We start from the raw sequence: 25,028 nt of genomic DNA, 5'->3' as shown, positions 1-25,028 counted from the left end.
TTGGCTGTGATTTAATTTAAACTATTTTTTTCAAAATAGTAAAGAATTCACAGACATTTCTATTCCTTTAATAGTCTTTTAATAAGTTAAACAACAAAACATGCACAGCCAAAATATAGTCAGGTAAATACATGTATTCATGAATGTCTCTTCACTTAGAAGAAAGCTTTCCTCCTCAGGAGTTTGTCTATATGATAAGCCACAGCCATGGCTTGTAGATCTGTCTGAAGTGAAGGCCTTCCTCGGGCCTCTTGCCCAACAACGTATCTGTTTTGGGGGAAAAGAAAAAAACATGTTGACATTAAGAACATTTTTAAGGGGACTGGAGACAAGGCTCAGTGCTAAGAGTGCTTGCTGCGTAATCACGGGGACTGGAGTTTGGATCCTGCACCCAAGCAACAAGGCAGACATACTGCAAATTCCTGCCTGGCCTGTATGCCCTCCTCAAGTACCTTTGAACACACACAGGCACACAAGTGCATATTCATACACACGCACGCACATAATCTTTGAAAAAAAACACTTTCCCCAAATCTCTACCACAAAGGACAAATTTTGGTCTCTAGAAGCTAGCAAGTAGTAACTATGATCCAAGGTAAAACTTTAAGAAAAGTCTACTGGACCTTTCGACCAGAGTGCTGCTGATATTAAGAGCAACAGTAAACTCCGCCAGAAGAGAATCCGGAAAGGAGAAAGAAAAGAGCCGCTGGAAGGTCCTTACCAGCACTTCCTCTTCAGAGCTCTGTTCTCAACACCTGTCACACTTCGCTTCTGTCTAAGCACCGGATCACAGGGGTCACACGATGACTTCGCCAACTGCATCCATTTAATCGTGGTTAGAAACCTGGCACATTCTGAAAATCCACACGACCGAGCAAGATCTTCAGCTGTTTGCCCGTTCTTATTACATAAGCTGAAATTGGACAAACGTGAAAATTATTATTATTTTTCTAACAGTGGAAATTGTAGCACATAGGCAATACTGGGTACAGAATAAAAAAAGGTACTGGTTGAGGAGCTGTGAGCGGAGCACAGTACGAGCATACATGGGGGCGCGAGCGCGCGCACATGCGCACGCGCACGCACACGAGTGGGAGTTAAAGCTCACAGAAGTTTAGTTTTGTCCACTGTTGTATGCTTAGTGACTGGGACATTCTACAGACCGTAGGCATTCCACTGCATTTTTATTCCATTATCATACTTCACTCTTGAAGAAATTTAAATGACTACAAGAGCATTTGTTGTTCAATTCTCTATGTTGAATACGAGAACTTCTATAGGCAGAATCTTCCTAAGCTAAAACTGCAGTGGAATCTGTCATGAGGAGGACTTGCGCCCCTGAATGTTCAGGATCTATTTCCACTTACTCGATAATATTAGATAACATGACGGAAAATATAAAAATACCAGCTTGAGGAGCATGAGTTGAATCCAAGAAAACCAAGCCTGCAGCCCCTGTTTTTATACTCACTCAATCTGGGCATCACTGGCCACAAGGAGGCTAAGGCGTTCCAGGCTTCCGACTTTGGCTGCCTTGTGCAGTGGAGTCTCCCCCAGAACATCCTTTAGAGCAAGACAGCACGTTAGTGTCTCCAACACTGTGGAAGCCAGTGGGCGATCTAATAGTAGCTATCCGAGGAAGCCAGGGAAAACTGCCCTGTACCAACTGGAAATTCTTTTATTCATTTGTATTTCTGATAAGGTTCTCTCATTGTACTAATTCAAAGTTTCCATTTAAAAAACATGCAGCCACTTTCACATACATTAAAATTTAAAGGAATGCCCGTAAATCAGAAGATGAAAGTTTACAGTGAAAAACATCGCACTTTAACGAAGATGAAAACCACCGAAGAACTGATGCTGGGCATGTCTCCCACGTGTTTTTTCCTGGTCGACTGAGACTTGGACAGATAGCAAGTGCTTTTAAAACCACTGTAGGTGTATCCTGTGGTGATAGCCAGCAGGCACCTAGTGCTAAAGAACATTTGGAATGTGGCTAGACGGAATTGAGCTATGCTGTAAGGGAAAATACATACTGGATTGTGAAATACAGTATGAAAGCAAAAATAAAATAGCACATCAATCATTACTGATGTATTTACATACTGAAACAATTTGATTAAATTATTAAAATTAATCTCATGGCTTATTTTTGCTTTATTAATGTGGATACTAAAAATGTTTCAAGTTACCATCATATATATATATATATATATATATATATATATATATGCCTACATGTATATGTGTATGTATGTATGTATGCACACACACGTACTGGAAATTCCTTTTTTTTTTTTTTTTGAATTTTTCGAGACAGGGTTTCTCCGTAGCTTTTTGGTTCCTGTCCCAACTAGCTCTTGTAGACCAGGCTGGCCTCGAACTCGCAGTGATCCGCCTGCCTCTGCCTCCCGAGTGCTGGGATTAAAGGTGTGCGCCACCACCGCCCGGCTAATTCTTTTTTTTTTTTAATATTTATTATGTATACAATATTCTGTCTGTGTGTATGCCTGAAGAGGGCACCAGGCCTCATTACAGATGGTTGTGAGCCACCATGTGGTTACTGGGAATTGAACTCAGGGCCTTTGGAAAAGCAGGCAATGCTCTTAACCACTGAGCTATCTCTCCAGCCCCTGGAAATTTTTATATGCATGTTTATACCAACTGAAACTGGCGGCTATGTGAAGACACTGGGTGGAGGAGAGGGTTGTACATAGCAACAATAGGTTACCTAGTTACCTGTTGGTTGAGGTCAGCGCCTGCTTGCAACTGCCAGAGAAGAAAGCAAGCAAGGCCGCCACCTGCAGCTAGGTGAGCAGGCGACTGCTCCTGGGGATCCGGGGGTGCGTTGACCGACGCTCCTGTCCCCAGCAAATTCTTGAGGCCATCATCCTGCAAGAAAAGAACAGATTGTCACTGTCCTGTCCTGCCTGAGCCCTCTCTGAGCTGAAAATCCACCCCCAGCTACGAAAATACGAAAAACCTAACAAGGGTTGATTTGGTAACCCATCGGTCGGTCATTGTCACCCTTGCTTGAGCGCCTTAAAACGGACCTCTCCGAAGATTTAGCCTGCAGGACTTAAAGGGGCGGGAGTCTCACCTCCAGGTTGCAATTAAGCAACAGCATCGCAGAAGACAAGAGTTCCCGGGAGCGCAGAGTGAGTGCACTAGCTGCACACTGGCAGGTAAGACTGCGCGGACTGCCCCAGTGTGGGAGATTTTAAAGCTCTCCAGGACTAGCAGGGCGACTCCTCCCCGCCGTTCCCTAGCCCGGGAGCGCCCCACGGTTTATTTTCCCAGCCCACGTACCCAAACACAGACACCAGACACGTGCAGCCCGGAACCCGGCAGGGGGGGGGGGCGGTGGCCTGCTGTGCAGTCCCGCCCTCTGATTGGCCAGTTCGAGGCTTCCCTGGGTCCGCCCCCTTGGGAGCGGAACCCGGGCAGCCCTGGCACGCGAGTGCAGTGAAGAGGATGGGCGGGTGGGGGAAAGTCTAAGCTTCTCTTTGATGGCGGCCATGATGCGTGCTGAAGTTGGCACGTAGGCCGAGTGGAGGGAAGCTCTTTTATCCCCGGGAGAAGCGGAAGTCGCTCGGGCAGGGCTTTGTGTCTGCGGGCTCGCACGTAGCCCGGAAAGGAGGGGAGCGAGCAGCCCCTCTCCATCCCCGAGGCCAGATCCTAGGCCTTCAGTTCTGCCTGCATCACCATGCTCCTGAGAGAGGAAGGGGGCTCTGCAACCTGGGCGCTGTGGACTCGCCTAAGTGAAGTATCAGCCCGTGCTGCCAGGTCTCTGAGACCTGGGTGGCAGTTCCTGTGAAATAAGCCACCCATTGTCACGTATCCCTCATAGAGGGCCTGAAACACCCCAGGTCCTGGAAACAGCTAGTGCTACAGGTTTGGCCAAGGCTGGGGCAGCAGGAAGGGTGGGGTCTTGTTAAGGCCCTCTGGTTATTAAGAACACGGGAAGGGAAGAAGAAAAGAACGTAGTGAAGAAAGAGCCAAATCTACTTAGGGCCGGAGGTTAACATTAGTGATACGACTTGAGGAGGTCGCCATCCACTAAAACCCAGAATTCAGATTAAAACATTAGATAAGCCGAATCAAAAGGATGCTTGTCCAATATTACTCAAAGCTGTCGGGATCATGATAAACCAGGAAGGGCTGACAAATAGACCAAAGGAAACAATAATTTAGGTTGAAATTCTAGAAGAGAAAAATGGCCTTACTGGAAAATTCACGACAATGAAATAACTATAATGCTTGAAATCCTGGTGACGTACAAATGTTGACTTTCTGATCGTGGTAAACGTAATGTTAACAACAGGGGAAACATACAGGTAAGAGACGTTTGAAATAAGACGGAGCAGTTTAAAACATTTGTGTTGCCTTTCTTCCTGTGTTTTAAGGAAGTTTTAATAGCTGTTTTAATAGTATTCTTTCTCAATAGCTGTAGCAGAAGATATCCGAAGCAGTATGACGCTACTAAAGAACAAGTTTATCACAATTAGTCACAGATCTCCCAACCAGTCACAAAGCTTTCAGCCATTTAGTTTCATTAACGAATAATATTTCTTCAATAAGACGCACCATTGTGGAGATCATTTCATGGTTTCAGGCTCTTCCCTAGAACAGAGCTTATTAAAATTGTTTCCACTCACATCCCCTCCTTGCCAGAGAAAATTATGTTTGACTCCAGTTGTATAAAACAGGTACAAATAAATCTTTTTCTGATAATAAATCTGAAATTTGTTTTGGCACAATTCTTTCATATATGTATAATTCTACAGTTTATAAGGTTATAATGCAATTTGCATACTAGCAAGATGAATATGCTTCCTTATTTTTACATAAAGTAATAGGCTAATATTTGATATTAAAGAACATAGAGCGACTTCAAATTTTTTCATAATAGGTGAGAATAAATCAACCGCAAAAAAAATGAAAAGGGGGGAAGAATACCTGAATTGGGAAAGTGCTGTTGGCATGGGAAAGACCTGAATTCAATCTATACCTCCCATATTAAAAGCAAAACAAACAGACAAGCACAGCTTCCTGTACCCATAATTCCAAAGCTGTAGGGGTGAACATTGAAGAATCCCTGAGACTTGCAGACCCTGTCTCAAAATAATATATATGTGGCTATTTGAGAACCTAGCCATCTAGAAAAATAACAGTGGCAAGTTCTACCTTAGAGTCTATGCCTTCCCGTCCACGTTCTTTCGACCAGGATTACAGCACCAAGCACAATATCCTCTTCTGAAGAACTGGCTTCACAACTAATTGGAAAGCAGTTGGTTGCCGCATAACACTTCACCACTATTGCACCAGTAGGCATGTCTTGCTTGGTATTATAGTATGTGGAGTCCAGCAGTAGATAAGACTACTGATGTCTTTTCTCCCCCAACAGACTGCATTGCACCTTCTGGCACTAAGAAAGCTAGATAGCAGGAAGGCAGTTTTCCCATAGATTTGAGATTGGTGTCTCTCTTTCCTGCAGCCATGGAGTGTGGTGTCTTCAGCAACAGCATCTTACCATGGAGTATGGCAAAGACAATAGCCTATGTTGTTTTGGAGACTTCTGGGTCTCTCAGAGGTATCCCATGTCTTGCTTTGCCGTTTTCATTTAATAACCCAAGGTATCTTGGAGTTTGCTGAGTGTTCAGCCATATAGAGATTATTTACTCTCCACTACCACCCCTGCCAAGGCTCTGGGAATGTCAGCAAAGTAATACTAGAAAACAATATAAACAGGAAGGTGGGAAGGAATTCTGGGAAATGCTGACTTCTGGAGATGATACTCATGGACTCACATATGCTGTGGTTGAGTGCACTAGATCAGGCCAACCAAAACTCCAATATAAATTGGGGGGGGGGGGCAGAGGAGTTCTTTCCAGGCCCCTTGTTGAGGAGCTATTAGCAGTTGGTAATCACTGAGGAGGGGTTTTATGGTTATTATTGTTGTTTTGATGGTGTGACCTCTAATCAGGTTTTTTTATGATTCATCAGATGGAACCACACCCAAATGTACATAGACAACACTAATTGGATTAACTGTCTTAAGACGGAGAGAATTGAAGAAGACCCCCAAAGCTGACCTCTGGCATTCACATGTGCTCTTAGTTACTTTTCTAGTCTGTGAAGCAACAACATGACCAAGGCAACTTATAGAAAAAGGAGTTTATTGGGGGCTTAGAATTGGGGGCTCAGAGGGTTAGAATTCATGACCGTCATGGTGGGAAACACATCAGTACGCAGGCAGGCATAGTTCTGGAACCACAGCTGCAAGCTCATTACTTATCCACAAGAGAGAGACACACTGGTCATGGAGTGGGCTTCTGAAGCCTTAAAATCCATGCCCAGTGACATACTTCTCCAGCAAGACCACACCTAATCTTCCCCAAACATTTCCACCAACTGGGGACCAAGTATTCAAATATATGAGCCAATGGGAGCTCTATCGTTCAAACCACACTCATGAACATTTGCATAGTATAGTTGGGTTTTGTTTGTTTGTTTGTTTGTTCTTGGGAGTGCCCACTACCCAGCTCCCAAATAAATACACAGAGACTTGTTCTAACTTATGAATGCCCGGCCTTAGCTTGGCTTGTTTCTAGCCAGCTTTTCTAACTAAATTATCCCATTTCTCTCTTAACTACATTTTGCCTCTGGGCTTTTTACTTTTCTTTATTCTATATGTCTTTCTTTCCTTCTTACTCTGTGGCTGACTGGGAGACTGGCCACTGCTTTGCTCCTCTCATCCTTTTCTCAAACCTTCCCTAGATTTTTTCCTAATTATTCTCTGCCCACCAGCCCTGCTGTTTCTCTCCTGCTGAGGTATTGGCCATTCAGCTCTTTATTAGACCCATCAGATGTTTTAGGCAGGCAAAGTAACACAGCTTCACAGAGTTAAACAAATGCAATAGAAAAAAATGCAACACATTTGTGCACAAATGTTCCACAGCATAAATGAGTGTAACACATTTTAAATTAATATTCCACAAAACATACTTGGAACCATCCTCATGAACATATACACACAAATTAAGTAAATAAGCAAATAATGGGTGGGGGGGAATAATTGTCTACCCAGGCTTTTTCACGGGCATTTCAAAAGTTATACTTCTTTTGAAGCAATCTAATATGCATCAGCTCATGACTTTAGGGAAGAAAGAGACAATTCTAAACTCTCCCAGATCACCACTTCTTAAATTGTTTCAGCATGCACAAAAAGAGTGGCATGTAACTATATTTTTGTGTGTTGTAAGTTAAAATGTAACTGGTATGCTCATGTATTCTTTGATTTATCTCTTCTTTTTTTTGTTTACCTGACCAACTGACAGTCCCATTAATATATCAAAGGTCATTTACTGCATTTATACTACATCCTATTTCTTTCATCTAAACAGCAACAACAAAAAAAGTCAATAAGACAGCTCAGTGGGTAAAGTGCTTGCTACCATGCCTGACACCCTGAGTTCAAATGTTGGGATCTACGTGGTAGAAGGAGAGGAACTGTTCTAATAACTTGTCCTCTGACCTCCAAACACATGTGCACAAGTGTGCACACACATATACATACTATCTGTATAAAACTTTAAACAAAATGCTTATATATTTGAAATAAATTTGTTTAACTTAACTTGAAACATTTTCTTATTAAAAGCTCAAATATGTTGAACTATTAACATCCCACTCAAACTAACCTTTATTTCTAAGAGGAGAAAATTATATTGTTGATCTTACTAATCAAATAATAGTGAAACCAAACTAGTAACGGTGCAATGGGTGATGTAAAGATAAGTTCTGCTCAAAGTCGGTGCTGAGTAGTCTGTGTTTTCTAGGTACTTTAGATAGTATACATTTTTAAGACGGTCATGGTGGTGTATGCTTTTAATCCCCGCACTCAGGAGGCAGAGGGAGGCAGGCAGATCTCTGTGAGTACAAGGCCAGCCTGGTCTCTAAAGCAAATACCAGGTCATCCAGGGCTGTTACACAGAGAAACGCTATCTTGAAAAACCAATAATAATAATAGTAATATACATTTTTAAGTAAGCAGTTGAATTTCCAACTTTTAATATAATTTCACAAGTCATCTAATAAATGTGATTTTTGTTTTGCTTTTGCTTTTTTAAGGCAGCTTCTCCATATTTAGATTCCCAAGATCTCCTACCTTTGCATTCTGAATACTAGGATTATAAGCATGAGCCTGCAGGCCTAGCAATAAGACATTTTATTCATTAAATTATCTTATGCAGGTATAATTGACAATGGCCATTTCCTAGAAACTTGGTCTTTTGCAAAAAAGAAAAACAAAGAAAGAAAGATGCAGTTATGATGTTAGCTATACGCCTTCCCGCAGCACCGTTATGCACAGAAATTACCTATATCTAGCCACTTTTAGTCCTTGATGAAATTGTGGTTCTTACGCTAAGGAATTGGAAAGTAGAGCATTCTTGTAAAGTTGCTTTTTATTATACAAGCAATTGCATCACAGTCATAGCATCGCATGCTGGGGACTGGCCTTTGTTTAGAGATGCCTAGTCAGTTGCAAATCCCAGCTCCATTACTGCACAACATTGCAGCCTTTCTGAAAAGTTATTGCTCAGAGTCCTGAGCGTCAAGTGATGAAGGGCCTGGCAGAGATAAGGCAGGAGACAAAGAAGCGTTTTCGAAATGAGGTTGCATTTTTAAACATATCTGTGGGCTTTCCTATCTTGTGTAAGTTCCTATAGTTCTCGGTCAGTCCCATGACTGCCTTTCCCTCATTTTTCTTGGGGCTAATAAGATTCAAATTTTTACAGAAAAAGTAGAAAGGAAAGTGTAGGCGGAGTTTTCCTGTGCTGTGGCAGCTCCCCAAATAAACACACAATATTAATTATAAATGCTCCGCTGGTAGCTCAGGCTTGTTACTAGCTAACTTTTAGACTTAAATTAACCCATAGTTCTTAGCTCTGCTTTGGCACATGGCTTGGTACCTTTTCTCAGTACAGTGTGCCCATGTCTCTCTCTACCCTGTACTCATAACTACAATGGCATGAGCTTTCTGTACAAGCATCTATACATATAATATAACCTCTAAATTATATGCATATCTATTTACTGCTGGGTGTTGAATGAAATCCACCCAGGAAGGGAACTGATAATAGCTGACTGGTAGGATGCTTGCTAATATATGAGGCTCTTGGTTTAATTGCCGATGTGAAAGTACCAAAATAAGAGGGCTAAAAATAGAAAGCAAAATTCCCCTCTGGGGCAGACAGACTCAAAGGACTGATGGTTTGTGCTGCCTCATACAATTAGAGCCCAACCAGAAATAGCCACTGGTGCCTCATCTCACATGGCCAGTATCAAGAGGGAAAGCGATGTTTGGAAACGTACTGCCTCCAAATAGTGAGCTGTCCCCTTGAACCCTATTCAGATATGACCCTATTGACTGCACTCAAATGGCCCTGAAGGTAAAGCCAGGTGGTAGCATCTCTTTACCGTCATACAAAGAACTCCCATCCCCTCTGAGGGACACAATTCTCTCTCTGAGAATTCACCACTGTCTTTCTGTCTACAGTTCAACATTTCTATCAGGTTTGGTCTGGGTCTTTTGGTTGTGACTCTTTCAGAGCCACACCTTGGGCACACCCCATACTGAGCACACAAAAGAACCTGGCAACCATCACTGGCCAGCAAACAGGAAAGCATGAAACAGTTGGATGAAGCATGCAAATCCTGCTTTTGCCAGTGCCGTTAAGGGTTTGAATATGTTATCCTTCTTCATCAGTTTCATCGCTCACAGAATAAGAGGTAAATTTGGAGGAAAATAAAGGAAACCCTCCTTGACTCTCAGTGACTGGTTACCCTAGCCTAGCAGAATGTACTAGGCATCTTTATTTCTACCTTCTTCTCCTCACAGAGAATGATGTAAACTTGCTGCACCCAAAAGGAAAGACGTGGGAGCGAGTCCTTTCACTTTAACAAATGAACTCTTCTGAAAAGGAAAGAAAATGAGAATAACTGCCTGCTTCAATATTGTCAAGGCTATATTGAAAATGTGGCCACAAATCAGTGGCTGATTTTCTCTTTCTCTCACAAGCAGATAGATTAAGCTTTCGGCTGATACGTGGTTGTTACTAGCTGGTCTCACTAACACTGGCAGAAGACAAGATGCCTGAGGGGTCACAGACAGAGGGCCCTATGGCTCACTGTAAACACAGTAGCTAGGGTTGATGGCATGATATTTGGGTCACTTCTGCAGCCCACCACGTTCCCCAGTTGTCACAGAGGTTACTCAAATGACACAGTCACCTGAGAGGCTTGGTATGCCCAGAAGACTGCATTATGAGTCAGGCATGCTAACCTTGGGCCACTCAATGCCTGTTAGGAAAGCAAGCCTCCCCTCTTCCTGTGGAGGTGCATTACCATTTCCTTTAACGTTACTAACTGAAAGCACACCCCAAGAAAGGCTCTCGGAAGAACACAGAGCCCCTTGCATTCTTCATACATTCAGTGAGAATGTACAGGAGCACCTAGCATGGATTGCCGCCACCCATCCACCCCCAACCCCGCATTCAGTTTTGTGAAGCTCTGGCTGTCCTAGAACTTGCTCTGTAGACCAGGCTGGCCTCAAACTCAGAAATTCACCTGCCTCTGCCTCCCAAGCGCTGGGATTAAAGCTGTGCACCGCCACAGCCTGGCTGGATTGCCTCTTTTAATAGGGTAATGGCCTAAGTGGTTTGTCTGCCAGACTCATGACTGACTAGGGACAAACATATAGAACGGGGTGGTGAGAGCTGTTGTCAGTTAGCACTCGGAGCAGCTGACGTCATAGGCATAGAGGCACTAAAAAGGATCTGAGAAGGGAACTTCACCTGCTTCACCCAGTCTCCCCCACCGAGTCACACGCTCTGGTTACGGAGAAGCTCAGTAGGCAAAGTCTCTTAGAGCCAAGCTTGTGCACCAGGAACCACATGGTAGAAGGGGAGAAGCGAGCCCTGTAGCTTCGTTCTCTGACCTTTGCGCTTGTGCATAAACACAAACACATAAAGGATCGTAATAAAAAATTCAAAACCACAGGTTCTTTTCAGAGGATATGGTATCAACGAGTGCCCCCAGTTTTTATCCCAGGATGGTCTAGGTTCACGACATGGTATGCACACAGCTGCACAGCGTCAGGTGACTTTATGCTGAATGTCGGAATGAGGCAGAATCAATCCAGACGCTCACATTTAAAATCTTTTTTTAGCTCCTGTCTCGCATCTTGGAAGCACTAAATTTGAATTAATCTATTCCAGCAGCTCTGCCTGTTGGAAATCAGAGTGGAAATTGACCCTCAGAAATTAGCTTTGGTTCGAGACAGCCTCATGACTGTGGGGACCGTGGTCAGGCCTAGGCATGGGAGAGCAATTATACGTATTATGAAAATGTCAGGAGAACTAGATTAGAGTTGAAAATTAAGGAAGTTGCTATGAACAGTCTGGGGCAAAGAACCAAGATTTCAAAGACAATGCCCAAACCAAGCAGATAGGCTGACTTTCAGAATATCTTTGGGGAGCAAGGCTTGCTTTGCATGTGTTCACGGCGTAGGCTGTCAGTTCTCTATGTCCATCCAAGGTTCAAACTTGAGAGGATGTAGCTGTGAGAGCCAAGATTACATTTTAATTTTTAATTACTATGCCTTAGAGATCCATGAAACAAAATGCCTCTGATCTGCAAGCCCCTTGCCCAAGTACAGAGAGTTCCTGAAATGCTGGAGGTTAATGTTTATGGGAGATAACATAAGAAGCTATGCCTTCTCACTCCCCCCAAACAAGTTTGTTTGACCTATCTGCTCAGGATGTGCTCGATCACACATGGGTGAAAGGTGTGTAGGCAGGAACTACGTCAGAATGTGTGTTGCCCCTGATTGGACCTTATTGGAAATGCAATGATTTATGGGTTCTCCTTCTTAAGCCCTTGCCATACTTGATCCTTGGCCATTTCCAGGGTATGGACCTGGTCGGAGCCATCCATCTGGCCACCTACTTAATTAAAGCGGGCTTCAAATTTGGCTTTTCACTGTGGTAGTGACCTCAGTCTCAATCAGTAGGATTAACGGTGGCACCAATTTCTACAGACTGCAGAGCCAGTTTCTCAACATGACCAGCTTCTTAAAGCAGAAGGCCCACATTTCTAACACAAACGTTAAAATCACTCTACTTTTTTTTTTCTTGAGAGATAAAACAAAGTAATTCGTGGGCTGGCAGGGCGCCCTTGCCAACCAGCAGCTTTACTACTAAGTGAATCACCTCCCTGCCCTGCCTGTTTCCTCCTGTGTTCAAAATGATCACCATTTCCTCACGTTTTATAGGAGCCAGCACTTTAAAAAGACAAGACAAAACAAACCCAACATTCAGTAGGCCTGAATGAAACATTTCTCTGTTGTTTTTCAGGCCCTCTGAAGTACTTCTTTTTAAGTCACTAAAGCAACAGAAGTCATGTGCAGTCTTATAAGCCAAGACAACAGCGTAAATTTAAATACGGTAAGGCGTGGTTAGTGCTTTATTTTATTTCTAGTCCCTTTCTTGAATTTGCCAAGGTTTCTCCAAACCAGCAGTTTGCAACCCCCGTGGGGATCAAACATCAGATGTCCTGCCCTTCAGATATTTACATTATGATTCAAAACAGTGGCACAATTACAGTTATGAAGTAGCAATGAAAATGATCTTATGGCTGGGCATCCCCACAACATGAGGAACTGTATTAAAGGGTCACAGCATTAGGAAGGGTGGGAACCGCTGCTCTAGCCCTTTTGAAATAGTAGCATACTGTGTTAATGTCATCAGTGAAATGAAGACCTGCCGCCCAGTTTGTGAATGACAGGGAGCTCTCATTCTGTCTGGATCGTTTCCTTCCAAATGTCTTACACAGGTTGCTTTGTTTATGTGGGAATTTTACAGTCTTATTGGAATCCTAAATCTTGAAATACAATTACTTTAATTTTTTTAAGGATTATTTTTATTTTTATATGTAAATATTACACGTGTGCAGGTGACAGCAGAGGCCAGAAGAGGGCAGGCGGTCACTTCCTGAAGCTGGAGCGACAAGTGCTGTGACCCACCCAAAGTGGGTTAAGATCCTCTGGAAGCACTTTGTTCGCGTTGTTGCTTTTTAAAATTGCTTTTGATTTTATGTGCTATGAGTGGTTTGCTTGCATGAATGTATTTGTACCAAGGGTGCCTGAATAAACCAAAAGAGGGCATCTGACCCCCTGGAACTAGGGTTATAGACAGTTGTGAAAAATGCCACGTGGTTGGCTGGGAATTAAACTCTAGCACTCTTAACTGCTGAGCCATCCCCCGCCCCCCTGAAACCCCCTGCTGCCACATGCAGACATTTCAGTGGCTTTGTTGCTGTCGTTGCTTAATCGTTCCTCCTCCTTTTGAGTCCCACTCTCGCTTAAGAAGCAGCTTGTTGCCTAAAACAGCATCCTGTAAGTATATAAACACAGCTTTCCAATCACACAAAGGTTCTCTTGAGGGTCTTCTGTAGGCCACCAATCAGAGACCTTCCCTGGGAGCTGGCTCCTGATTGGTGGAAGTAACTTGAAACGTTAGAATGTCAAAGAGCAAGCAAGAAAGAAAGGGGAAAAAAAACATAGCAACAACAGAGTTTGCTGTCCTCGCTACCCTCAGCCTAGGCCAACCTGGACTCCTCCATTCCAAATGAGGTGGCCCCTACACTTTATATGAAGGCTCTGATTTACCACACAGCGGTGGTCCATCTGGTAACATGGCAGTCCAATACAGACTGGAAGAGAAAACTGAGCGACACAGCTAAAATACAGTGTATTCCCAGGTAAAAAGGACAAAGGCTTTCCTATGAAATGGATTACTCCGGTAAGCTTCAGTTAGAAAGATCCAGAAAGTCCCTAGTGACAGAAACCATCTCTTTGAGAGCAGTGTTGTTGGCTGCCACGGAGGGGCAGCAGTTGTGAATGACAGTGGTCACATGTGAACTCGCCTTCAAAAAGGAATTGCTGTTAACTCGGGGTCCCGTGGACAGGCAATGTTGCTTAGATGCTTTTAGAATAGAGAGTAAAGTCTCCCGTCGTGCTTTTCTGGAAGAAGAAAATTTAATCATCGTATGTGTTCTCCTTGTTTACAGGATCCACGCGGTGGAAACAGGATGAAACTCACCAGTGAAAAGTTGCCCAAAAACCCTTTCTCTCTGTCTCAGTATGCTACTAAACAACACAAATTCTTCCAGTGGAAGAAGGAAAAGCCTGGTATAAAAATCTGAATGTTTAATCTTTGCTGGGAAAATATTTCTGCTGAAATTCCGAAGTTTTTGCTAGAATAAACAGGAAAGGAAAGACATATCCTTGGTTTCGAGGAGGTAGTCAAAGCTCTACTCGGTTCAGGCTCTCCCTGAGGCTGGCAACCTTCTTAACTCAGACAGCAGCTGACCCTGGAGCAGACACAAGGCCTGATTAGGATCTACCCTCAGGACTAAAGGATCTGCTTCTAAAAAAGAAAACCTGGGTGTTGCTTCCCTCAGAGAGTGTGGCTTGGTGTTTTACTGCAAAGGGATATTTAAAGCTATTTATATAAACCTTAAAAGCTGAAATGGAGTGCCGGCAGTGGTGGCGCACACCTTTAATCCCAGCACTCGGGAAGCAGAAGCAGGCAGAACTCTATGAGTTCAAGGCCAGCCTGGTTTACAAGAGCCAGAGAAACCCTGTCCAAAAAAGAAAAAAAAAAAAAAACAAGATGGCCAGCTCATTGGATCAGTAGTTCTAAATACTAAATATGGCTCAAGCAAAGAGTTTACCTCACCCACAAGACAGCTTTGCCCAATGCATGCAGAGACTGCATTCAAGTGCCTACCTGGCAAGGAGCAGCAGTCCCAGACTCAATGAGCATTTATTGGTTATGTAAGGTGTTACACTAGGTGCGTGATCATGATTTTATTTAGGGCGTATTCTTTCTTGGAGCTAAGTTTTAGGAACTAGAAGTGGGCAAGAAACTGATACTAACAGCATCTAATGAATTCTCTGTTACATATGGCTTCAAGAGAGAACATTCACGTTGTGTGGTTAATTCAATTTTTCCCTTTCTGACTCAGATTATTACTGTCATGCTAATCTGGTGAATACAGCATTGCAGTACCTGAAAGAAAGAATAAAAGGAGGGGATGCTATGGCGTATTTTCTAAGAGGTCAACTCTATTTTGAAGAGGTACCATTTTTGGTCTTTTTTTTTTTTTTAATAAATGTGTTGTTAGTACTTCATTGTTGGGGGTTATTTGAGCTTTAATGGAGCAATTATATAGGGTAGATAAGAACTTGGGTTCCATCCTCAGCGTCACACAGTAAGTAGAGGCAGCTGATGGTCATGGCAAACTTTCAGGTGAATTTGTTTTGTTTTGTTTTTCAAAACAAGGTTTCTCCATAGCTTTAAAGCCTGTTCTGGAACTAGCTCTTGTAGACCAGGCTGGCCTCGAACTCACAGAGATCCACCTGCTTTTGCCTCCCAAGTGCTGGGATTAAAGGCATGCGCCACCACTGCCCAGCTTCAGGTGAATTTCTTACGTCGTTAAGCCTGAGAAACTCGGGCATAGCCACATAGGCTATGGTTTTGTGACCATGTGTGGCACACAGACGTAAGACTTAGGAGCTATCTGGTCTTTCTTCACTAAAGTTATTCTGAAGGAGTCATTTGGAAAGACCCATTTTCACACTGCAAACTGAAAACATACATTTTATAGTTTGATTCACAATATGTAAGCTCATTCATAAACTACTTGCATGTTATTAATAATTGAATTCCTTGAAAAGTAGCTTTTCATATATTTTACACATCATGAGGAGACCATTTCTTTAATTCAAATTATGGTGGAATAGCTTGGTAGGTAGACGCAAGAAGAATTCTCTGTGCTCTATCATATAGTTTTCGGTAACAGAGCTTTGATTTTTCTTAAGGTCCCAAGGATTTGTCCCCAGCCCCTCATGGTCCTTTGAGACTCAGGAAGTTATTAGTTCACATCCTCCTTTCTCTCTTACCTTTGCATGTTGGGACCTTCTTTGACCTCACTATCTTCTGAGGCCTCAGTGTAACTACCTATCAGAGATGGCACGGCCCAATGACTTAAGCAAAAAGTTTGGGCCATTTCCAATATGGCGGCATCATCTATTAATCTTGAGGCATAGATGACCATTTGATGCTTGAGTCCAGGGTTACTTTAAACACATAATGAAATGAACTATTCTCTGGGGCTTTCAGGGCTGGTATGAAGAAGCCTTGGCACAGTTTGAAGAAATCCAGGAGAACGATCATCAAGCGATTTATCAACTAGGCGTGATGTATTATGACGGGCTGGGGACTGTCTCAAATGCCGTAAGTTATTGTCTCGTGCATCGTGTTTAAGATTTCACTGCAGTGCTTTAATGGCTTGTCTCCACTTTTGCATCTTAATATTTAATTTTTTTAGTATTTGAATGATTACGGATGTCACTGTACACATGTGTAAAAGACAAAGTTAATTTCTTTTGATCCCTTTCCACTTTGTCCTCCTTCAGCTCCAAATCTAATTTAAACAGTTTTTTTTTTGACATAACTAGATTCAACTGTCAGAAACAGTGAGCCTCTTTGTCCTTGAACTTGAGTGGCCATCCCCAACTACTACAGAAGGTTCTGGTTTTTCAGTGGTGTCCTCCTCAGTATGAAGAACAGGGACTTATCCTCAAGAAAAGCTTCCATGTTGAAGGTGTCACTGTGTTTTTCTTTACATGGTGAGCAAGGGAATATTCCCCACCACTTCTAGTTCACTGGATGCCTCTCGGGACTGGTCCATCTCTCACGGAAAACAGTTTAGCACGGAGTTTCCTTTATTGCGGTCTAGGGATGGTCAAGAGCTCAGATTATTTTTCTGAATATAGATCTCATGACAAACAATGTGCCCTTCTATATGTTTGGATCTTTCCTGAAAAAATTATAGACATCCAGTGAATGTTCACGTTAGAAATTTCACATAAAATTTACATAGAAGAATTCTTATATGTGTGCAAGTCACACAAATGTCTATAGTTTTCCATTCTGAGAGGCCAAAGTCAGAAGTAGGCACTCTGGGGAAAGATTTTGGTAATTTTGCCTGAGAAATAACATAGACGATTTGTCATAGATTTTCTCAGTTGCACAGTGAGAGTCTGTAAGGGTCATTTGTAAGCTTCTACTTACAATTCAACCACCAAAAAAAAAAAAAAAGTGCTCATTGCTACCACTAGCTCTCAATGGGCTGTTGAAAATATTTTTCCTTATTCTGAAAAAATAATTACAAAGCTCTACGAATGTAGATAAAATTTAGAAAATAAAAACTGAATCGCTTCAAATTCTACCACCAAATGTGAATACTTGCTATTGGTACCCGATTACGATGCAGGGTTTAATATGACATAGATTATGTTTATTGACAAAGGGCATCCAAAATGATATGAGTCAGCAAAATGGCTAAGTGGGTAGGAGTGCTTGCTGAGCGAGTCAGACGACCCAAGTTCGAACCCTGGCCCTCAAGGCTAAAAGAGAGAACTGAGTTGCAAAAATTGCCCACTGGTCTCCACGCGTGCACCGTGGCATATATGTAACCCCACTGAAACTTTAATTTAAAAAAATAATAAAAATTAAAACATTAAAATAGAATGGATAGTACAGTCCTATATTAAAGTTTTCTGTGAGTATTTTATAAGCAATCTATCAATAACAAAATATTCTACAGGATGTATCTTGATTATATGCAAATACTGGGCCACTTTGTATAGGGACCTGAGCATCCATGACTTTGGTATGCATGGAGGTCTTAGAACTAATCGCTGAGGATGTCCAAGAATAACTGTGTATGTGTATTGCATATATATGTGTGCTTACACACACATAGATAACACGCATACATATAGATTTATTAACAAACACTTTGGGGAAAAACATACAATATATATCAATTTGTAATACCTCTTTTACTATAATAATTGTGAATGCCCTTTCTTGTTAATGAATATTGAAGCATGATCAATAAAATCTCAGAGATATTGGGGTTCAACCTGAAGACCAGAAAAGCAAAGCCGTCAGCCACTGGCTCTTACCTTAATCTCAGTCCGAAATGGCAATCCTGCCTCCAGGAATCTCAGAATGAGACTGTGTCCCGTTTTGTAATCATTTCTAGGGCTAGGATTAAAGGCATGGCCCACCTGGTTTCTATGGCAACTAGTGTAGCTCCTAGGATTGAAGGTGTTTGTTACTATGCCTGGTCTGTAAGGCTGACCAGTGGGGCTTATTCTCTGATCTTTACTCTCTGATCTTCAAGCAATCTTTATTTATTAAAATACACATAAAGTGTTTCTACAGAATGTAATGATCTACATTATCACTCTTATTACCTGCACTGAAATCATTTGCTCATGAGTAATAATTTTAGGCCTATATAAGTTATCTTGTTGAAGACAGAGGGTAAAGAAACTGAGTTCTGAAGAACATTATTACAATTTGAATTTCTCCAATTTTTTGTCATTGTACAAATAAATTTCAAATGCTATCCAAATAACAATTAAAAACTTAATTTTTAATTTTCAAGACTACTTAGACATATCTTTCTGTGTTCATGAGCAAATCTGTCCTATCCATAAGGGTCTCAAATTCCAAATTCTAAGTGTACGTGGGTTTTCTAACCTCGACTTCCCCACAGGTTTCAAGCCTTGGCTTACAGTCTGGCCTTGTGAATATGAATTCATATTTCTGAACTCTCTAAGATAAGAATAAACTGCCTTGGAGATAGGACTACCATTGCCCCTCTCCCTTGTGTAGCACAAATAATAAAAACCCAGAGACAGATACCGGGATTAAAGCTGAAGATCAGAGAAACAGAACAGTCAGCCACTAGAGAGACCTCTTCCCTCTACCAATGCTCAGACCGAAGGGTCGATCCCCAGACTGCAGAGACCACACTGTGTCTCCACCAAACCTCCGACTCCCCACTCCAGTGATCACGTTCCTGTCTCTTCCCCTTTATATTCCTCTCTCTGCCCAACCATGTCGCTCCTGTCTCCACCTCCCTAGATCTGGTCTTAAAGCTGTGTGACTCCCAAACAGTGGGATTAAAGGTGTGAGCCAACCACTGCCTGGATCTGTTTCTGGATCTTGTGCAGCGCAAAGTAGTCTTAAACTCACAGAGATCTGTCCGCCTCTGCCTCCCGAGTCCCGGGACTGAAGGTGTGAGCCACCTCTCCTTGGCCTCTAGTGGCTTTAGCTCTGCACTCTCGTCTTCGGGCAAAGCCTTATTTATTAAAATACAAATAAAATGTCACCACACCCTTGGCCATAGTTGACCTCGATGACTGACTATGGTCCACATTTGAGCTAAATCTAGACCTAGCACTGAATGGACCCCTTGTCAATACAAAAATTTTAGCAAGACATTACCAATTGAATATTTTATGTAAATTTCATATATTATGTACATTTACGAAATTAGTCTTTAACCTAACAGAGCTGTTAACAAGACTGAATAGCAACATATAAAAACACAGAACATAGAGACATTCCTTTATTCATTTTCTTCTTTTTCATCTTGTAGAAAGCTATCAGTGGGGCCTACACTTTAGGTGCCCAAATTTTCTACTTTTAACACTTTTTTATCGTGCAATGAAATGAATGGATGAATGGTAGATAAGAGGAATATTTGTATTAAATGCAAGTATTTTATTAACTACTTGTTTAAAGTTGGTAGGATGTAGTCTCCATGACTGTGGAGCCCATATGCACACTGCCCCCCCATACACATATGCACATACACACATGACTTAAAATAATTTTTAAAGGACAAACAAACAGGGGCTGGAGAGATGACTCACTGGTTGCTCTTCCAGAGGCCCGAGGCTCAATTCCCATCAACCGGTATGGCAGCTCACAGTATCTGAGAGTCTAGTTGCAGGGGATCTGGTGCCCCCTTCTGGCCTCTACGAGAACCAGGCATATATATGGTGCATAGAAATACATTCAGGAAAAATACCTGGGTGTGTGTGTGTGTTTGTGTATGTGTGTGTGTGTGTCTTAAAACAAAACAAAACAAACCAAATGTTTTAGTGGTATAAACGAAGCTTGAGAGATCCATCCCCACTTCCTGTGCTAGCAGCACTTACTAAATGCAGCCTGTCAGTTACAGACTCAGCACTTGTGAATTGCACAGACTGAGTCCATTGGCGTAATGGATTATTTACTCAGTCTTTACCACGTCAACACTACAGGTGGTGTCAGAACAGTCCGAGGTGCCGGATAACCAAAGATGAGAAGGGAAGGGATTGGCGGTCTGAGGAAGACTATTAGTGACGCTAAGCGACATTATAGACTAAGATACACACGTGCCAGATACAAAGGTGCAGTCAGGAAGGTTTCCATCAAACAGGTGGCATAGACTGAACCTTTCCAATTAAAAAAAAAAGCATTTAGACAGAGGAAGCAACGTGAACAAAGTTAGGAGATGCCCCTTGGTAGCTGAAATCCAGCTTCTCCAGCCAAGTCAGCATATGAACTAAGATTATCACGGAAAATATGGGTAACCAACAATTGCCGGTTAACAGTGCTGGAGAGGGTCAGGCAGTGGTGATGCGCGCCTTTACTCCCAGCACTCAGGAGGGAGAAGCAGAGGCAGGTAGATCTCTGTTAGTTCAAAGTCAGCCTGGTCTACAGAGGCTGCAGGCTAGGACTGTTAGCCAGGAAAATCCTGTCTCAAAAACCAAACCAAAACAACAACAACAAAACAGTGCTGGAGATGAAAAAGCCACTTAGTCACTTAAATCATATACATAGGAGACTGGGCTCAAGCAGGGCTCCCTACGTTTCCATGGAGCATCCTAACTGTACTCTCTGAGGTAGCTTCCATTTCCTCTGTCCATTAAAGCCCTCAGTCTATGTTAAATCGGCTGGGAGATTAGCTCAGAGCTGGAACTGTTGGCCTGTGTGATGATCTTGCTCTATCCCCAGCTCTGTAAGATGAACAAAGTAAAACAATTAAGGTCAGGAACGTAAGTAGACAACCTCACTCCATCAATCTTTTTCGATCTTCAAATGATAAAACAGCTTTTAGGGAGCCGTATTAAAACCCACTCTCGAAAACATTTTGAACAAGATGAATCACCAGTAAGATGAAGAGCTGATGACTGTGAAACTATTAGACCTGTGAACTGACTGATTAATTCGGACATCTTAACATCTGGCAAAACAAGGTTGTCTCTTCTGATTTTGTTTTCCCTTGATCTGTTGGATTTATTAAATAGCATTGTGTCCAACACAGTGAAGAAAGAATCTGTTACACTTTCTTCAGCTGTCTTCTCTTACCTGCTAGGTTTTCAAGGGTATTATTTTTATAGCAACATTAAATTGTTACAAAACCCAGAGTTCTTTGAAAGAATGTTATCAGGGTATCAGAATGTATCCATATGAGATCCTAGGTGCATAACGGTGTTTGCTGTCAAACCTCAGGGTCTGATTTCACTCTTGGGACTTACCTGGTGATAGGAGAGAGCTGACTCCCCCCAAAAGTTATCTTTTAACCTCACACACACCATGACTTGTGTTCACTCTACACATACATGCATGCATACATACATACATATGCACGTTAATTAGATAAAAATATAAATATAAGATAAAATACAAAAAGATGGTTAAAAATCTCGAGATCAGTTCTGACGTTCACGCTACTGCCACCTCAGGTGCTTCTTTGATATTACTGGGGATTGCAGTAACAAGATCTCAGTCAGTTGGCTGCCAAAATTAACAAAGAATTAGAAGTGAAGACCTAACAGAGGAGTTATGGGTGAGGTAGCCATTTATCCACGAAGCAAGCTGATGCCATAGCATGTTCATCATGCATCCACGCCATGCAACGTCCCATGTCTTCCTCCATAATGAAAATCATTTCCAAACATTGGTTTTATTTTTATCTGTGCGTTCGAACAGCTCCCCTGTTTACATTGAAATCATTTCAATGTAAACCATCACAAGAATTATAGCATCATTTAACGAGAAGTTTAGAAGTAAGTACTAAAGAAAATTATAGTGATGAATTAATATTCATAGGCACGTCTTTTTAAAATCTTTGATACAGTCACCTCTGGCCAAAAAGAATTTATCAGAAAAAAAAGAAAAATTTAAACTTACCAAAGAAATAGTTGACTACCAACTTCAATCTGTCTGTCTGTCAAGGCTGTTGTCATCCATGAAGGATTGCTTTCTGAACAAGCTATCATGATTCTTCGAAACCCTACCAGCTCCTTCCTGCCCCTGCCCCTTCCTGCCCTTTCTGTGCTCTCTCCTTTTGCTTTCTTCTGTAAGACAAGCTGGTCCCACTTTCTCCCCCAGAGCCTCACTCCCATCCTTTCATGTGTCTTCTGTTAATTCCGGTCTTTGATGAGATGTTTTCTTCTTAGACTGTAAAATACTGCTCTATTTCTTCATAGTTGTAATGGCTACTTAATGTCTTATTTTCTGTTTAACTTATTGATCCCTCATTGGAAGGCAAGCTTGACACACCAGGAGGTGTGCCTATTTTGTTCAATGTTATATGACTAGCTATTAGATCCATAGTAGACTCTGAGTATCCGACCTTGTGGCCCCATGCCGACACTGTTCATCAAGGTCCTACTTCCAGTGAGTTTTCAAGGAACTTAACTAGAGAAAGAGTCTGTCTTCTGAGAAAAATCACCATGCCACCCACCTGTTACTGTGGTAAAATGTTTCCCCCTGTCACAAATGCACTCAGTGATGCAGGGGAAGGAGAGTATACATCACAGCCTAGAATTTCCGCCAGAAGTTTAGTGATTCAACATGAGGAAACCTGTAAATACACCATACTGCTTCGATAGTTTAAATGAAGGAAGTCCTCATGGTTTCAGTGTGAGCTAAAACTTCCATGAAATGCTTCATTTATTCATGGTAAGCCTATTTTGAAAAATCAAATTTACTCTTTCCCTAAAACACAGCCTTTTAAAGTTAAGAGAATGATATAGGCAAAATCTTCTCACAAGCAGGAGCAAATTTTCTGTGATCAGCTGTTCATGCTGTCTTTTGAATATCCTCTATATCTGTCCCAGACCTTTACCCTGACCTAATGTTTCTTCAGACCTGCGACGCCCCTCACCTGGATTGTAATATAAAACACACTTTATTATTCTTACAACCACCAAGGCCATCTTTCTAAAATATAAGTCAGCTATTTCCTGTACACCTCTGAAACAGCTCCCAAGACGTTTTATGTCAAAAGATCAAAACAGGAGCTGTAGAAAGGGCTCAACCCTTAATGGCACTTACTGCTCTTGCAGAAGACCAGAGTTTGATTCTTAGCAGCCAAATTGGTGTCTCACAACAACCTGTAACTCCATCTCCTGTTGTGTTCTTCTGACTCTACAGGCACCTGTACTCACATGCACACACACACACATACAGAGAGAGAGGGGAAAAGAGAAAGAGAAAGAGAGAGAGGGGAAAAGTGAGGGAAGGAGGGAGGGAGGAAGAAGAGGGAGGGAGGGAGGGAGGGAGGGAGGGAGGGAGGGAGGGAGGAAGAGGACATGGGAGCTTTGGAGAGGGAGAGAAGGAGAGGTAGAGGGATGAAAATTTTTGGAAAAAGTACATATTTTTCATTCTAACTTCTATGCCCTCACAACTCCCTCAAAGTTTGCTTGCAAGCTAAACACTGTGAAAAAGGTATAAAGATAAAAGAAAGGTATTTTATCGATTCTCAGGTTATTTTTGGAACTACATGAAACAGAGCTTGATCATCTTTCCCCACCCCACTCCCAATAAAACCCTCCATAATAGGAGTAAGGTAAAAGTTGTTGAGAACCATGATTTTGCATAAATCTTTCTATGGAAAATAATGATTCAATCTGGGCAAGACATAATGAGCAAAATTTACAGGCTGTGGAAACTACACCAAAGTAAACTAGATTAGTCTTGAAAACTACAATTAGAAGGGAACAGGAACCTTCTATGAATCCCAGGTGACACACACGCATGCACGCACACACGCATGCACACATACATGCACACATGAACACACACATACACAAATACACACACACTACTTTTCTTGGCTCACATCACAGCCAAACTGCTGAAAATCAAAGATAAAGGATGGAAACTAGCCAGAGAAAAGAGACACGTTATATACCCGAGGGAAACTAGCCAGAGAAAAGGGACACGTTATATACCCGGGGGACACTAGCCAGAGAAAAGGGACACGTTATATACCCGGGGGACACTAGCCAGAGAAAAGGGACACGTTATATACCCGGGGGAAACTAGCCAGAGAAAAGGGAAACGTTATATACCCGAGGGACACTAGCCAGAGAAAAGGGACACGTTATATACCCGAGGGACACTGTAGGCAGACACGGCCTACAATGGGGAATCCCACACCAGGACGTCAGTCTGGGACCTGACCACTCATGAGAACTGAAGGAAATCCAGATGACTGTGGAATGACACATGTACAGCATGTGGCTTGTGGTTTCAGATGATAGACAATAGTTAAGGCATGACCATGGTTGCCTAGGGGACATGGAGTGTAGGCAGGGGACACTGGAGGTGCCCTGTATATGACAATTAGCTCTCTGGCTGAAGCACATGGTTTTTCTTTCCTCATGGTCACTAAGTCAGATCATACATTGGAATGACACGAGGAAACCTAAACCCAGAGCCAAAACCTTCCTGCAGGTGTTAGGTAGGATGTGACCTGTGGCAAGGAAAATGAGAGATCTAGAAAAGTGGTGGGTTCTATGAACTATGAAGCAGTTACTTTTATAATTATCTAAGTAGATACTCTGTGTATCTTTTTTTTTTTTATATTTATTTATTTATTTATTATGTATACAATATTCTGTCTGTGCATATGCCTGAAGGCCAGAAGGGGGCGCCAGACCTCTTTACAGATGGTTTTGAGCCACCATGTGGTTGCTGGGAATTGAACTCAGGACCTTTGGAAGAGCAGGCAATGCTCTTAACCACTGAGCCATC

At 42.2% G+C, this 25,028-nt stretch overlaps 2 protein-coding genes across 2 annotated transcripts in view; one reads left to right on the top strand and one right to left on the bottom strand.

Moving 5' to 3' along the window:
• Positions 1-71: 71 nt before the first annotated feature.
• Ankrd37 (ankyrin repeat domain 37) lies at positions 72-3,291 on the bottom strand. The gene is made up of 5 exons (XM_041632550.1): positions 3,101-3,291; positions 2,740-2,892; positions 1,472-1,563; positions 722-913; positions 72-267 (listed from the first exon to the last, which is right to left on the bottom strand). Coding segments are annotated over exons 1-5 (465 nt in total). The 5' UTR covers positions 3,128-3,291; the 3' UTR covers positions 72-266.
• Positions 3,292-4,279: 988 nt separating this feature from the next.
• LOC121433843 (LRP2 binding protein) overlaps positions 4,280-25,028 on the top strand; it is a 29,770-nt gene continuing 9,021 nt past the window's right edge. Inside the window, exons 1-5 of the mRNA XM_041632494.1 lie at positions 4,280-4,337; positions 12,420-12,509; positions 14,134-14,254; positions 15,094-15,206; positions 16,251-16,364. Of these exons, the coding sequence (XP_041488428.1) occupies positions 12,465-12,509; positions 14,134-14,254; positions 15,094-15,206; positions 16,251-16,364 (393 nt within the window). The 5' untranslated portion in view covers positions 4,280-4,337; positions 12,420-12,464. The remainder of the gene's footprint in view (positions 4,338-12,419; positions 12,510-14,133; positions 14,255-15,093; positions 15,207-16,250; positions 16,365-25,028) is intronic.

Source organism: Microtus oregoni, unplaced genomic scaffold, assembly GCF_018167655.1.
Source record: "Microtus oregoni isolate MIOR12 unplaced genomic scaffold, Mior012 000041F_ref0000270, whole genome shotgun sequence".
Classification (NCBI taxonomy): Eukaryota; Metazoa; Chordata; class Mammalia; order Rodentia; family Cricetidae; genus Microtus; species Microtus oregoni.
The sequence above is the reverse complement of the archived record's forward strand: the minus strand, read 5'-3'. Positions and strand labels throughout refer to the sequence as shown.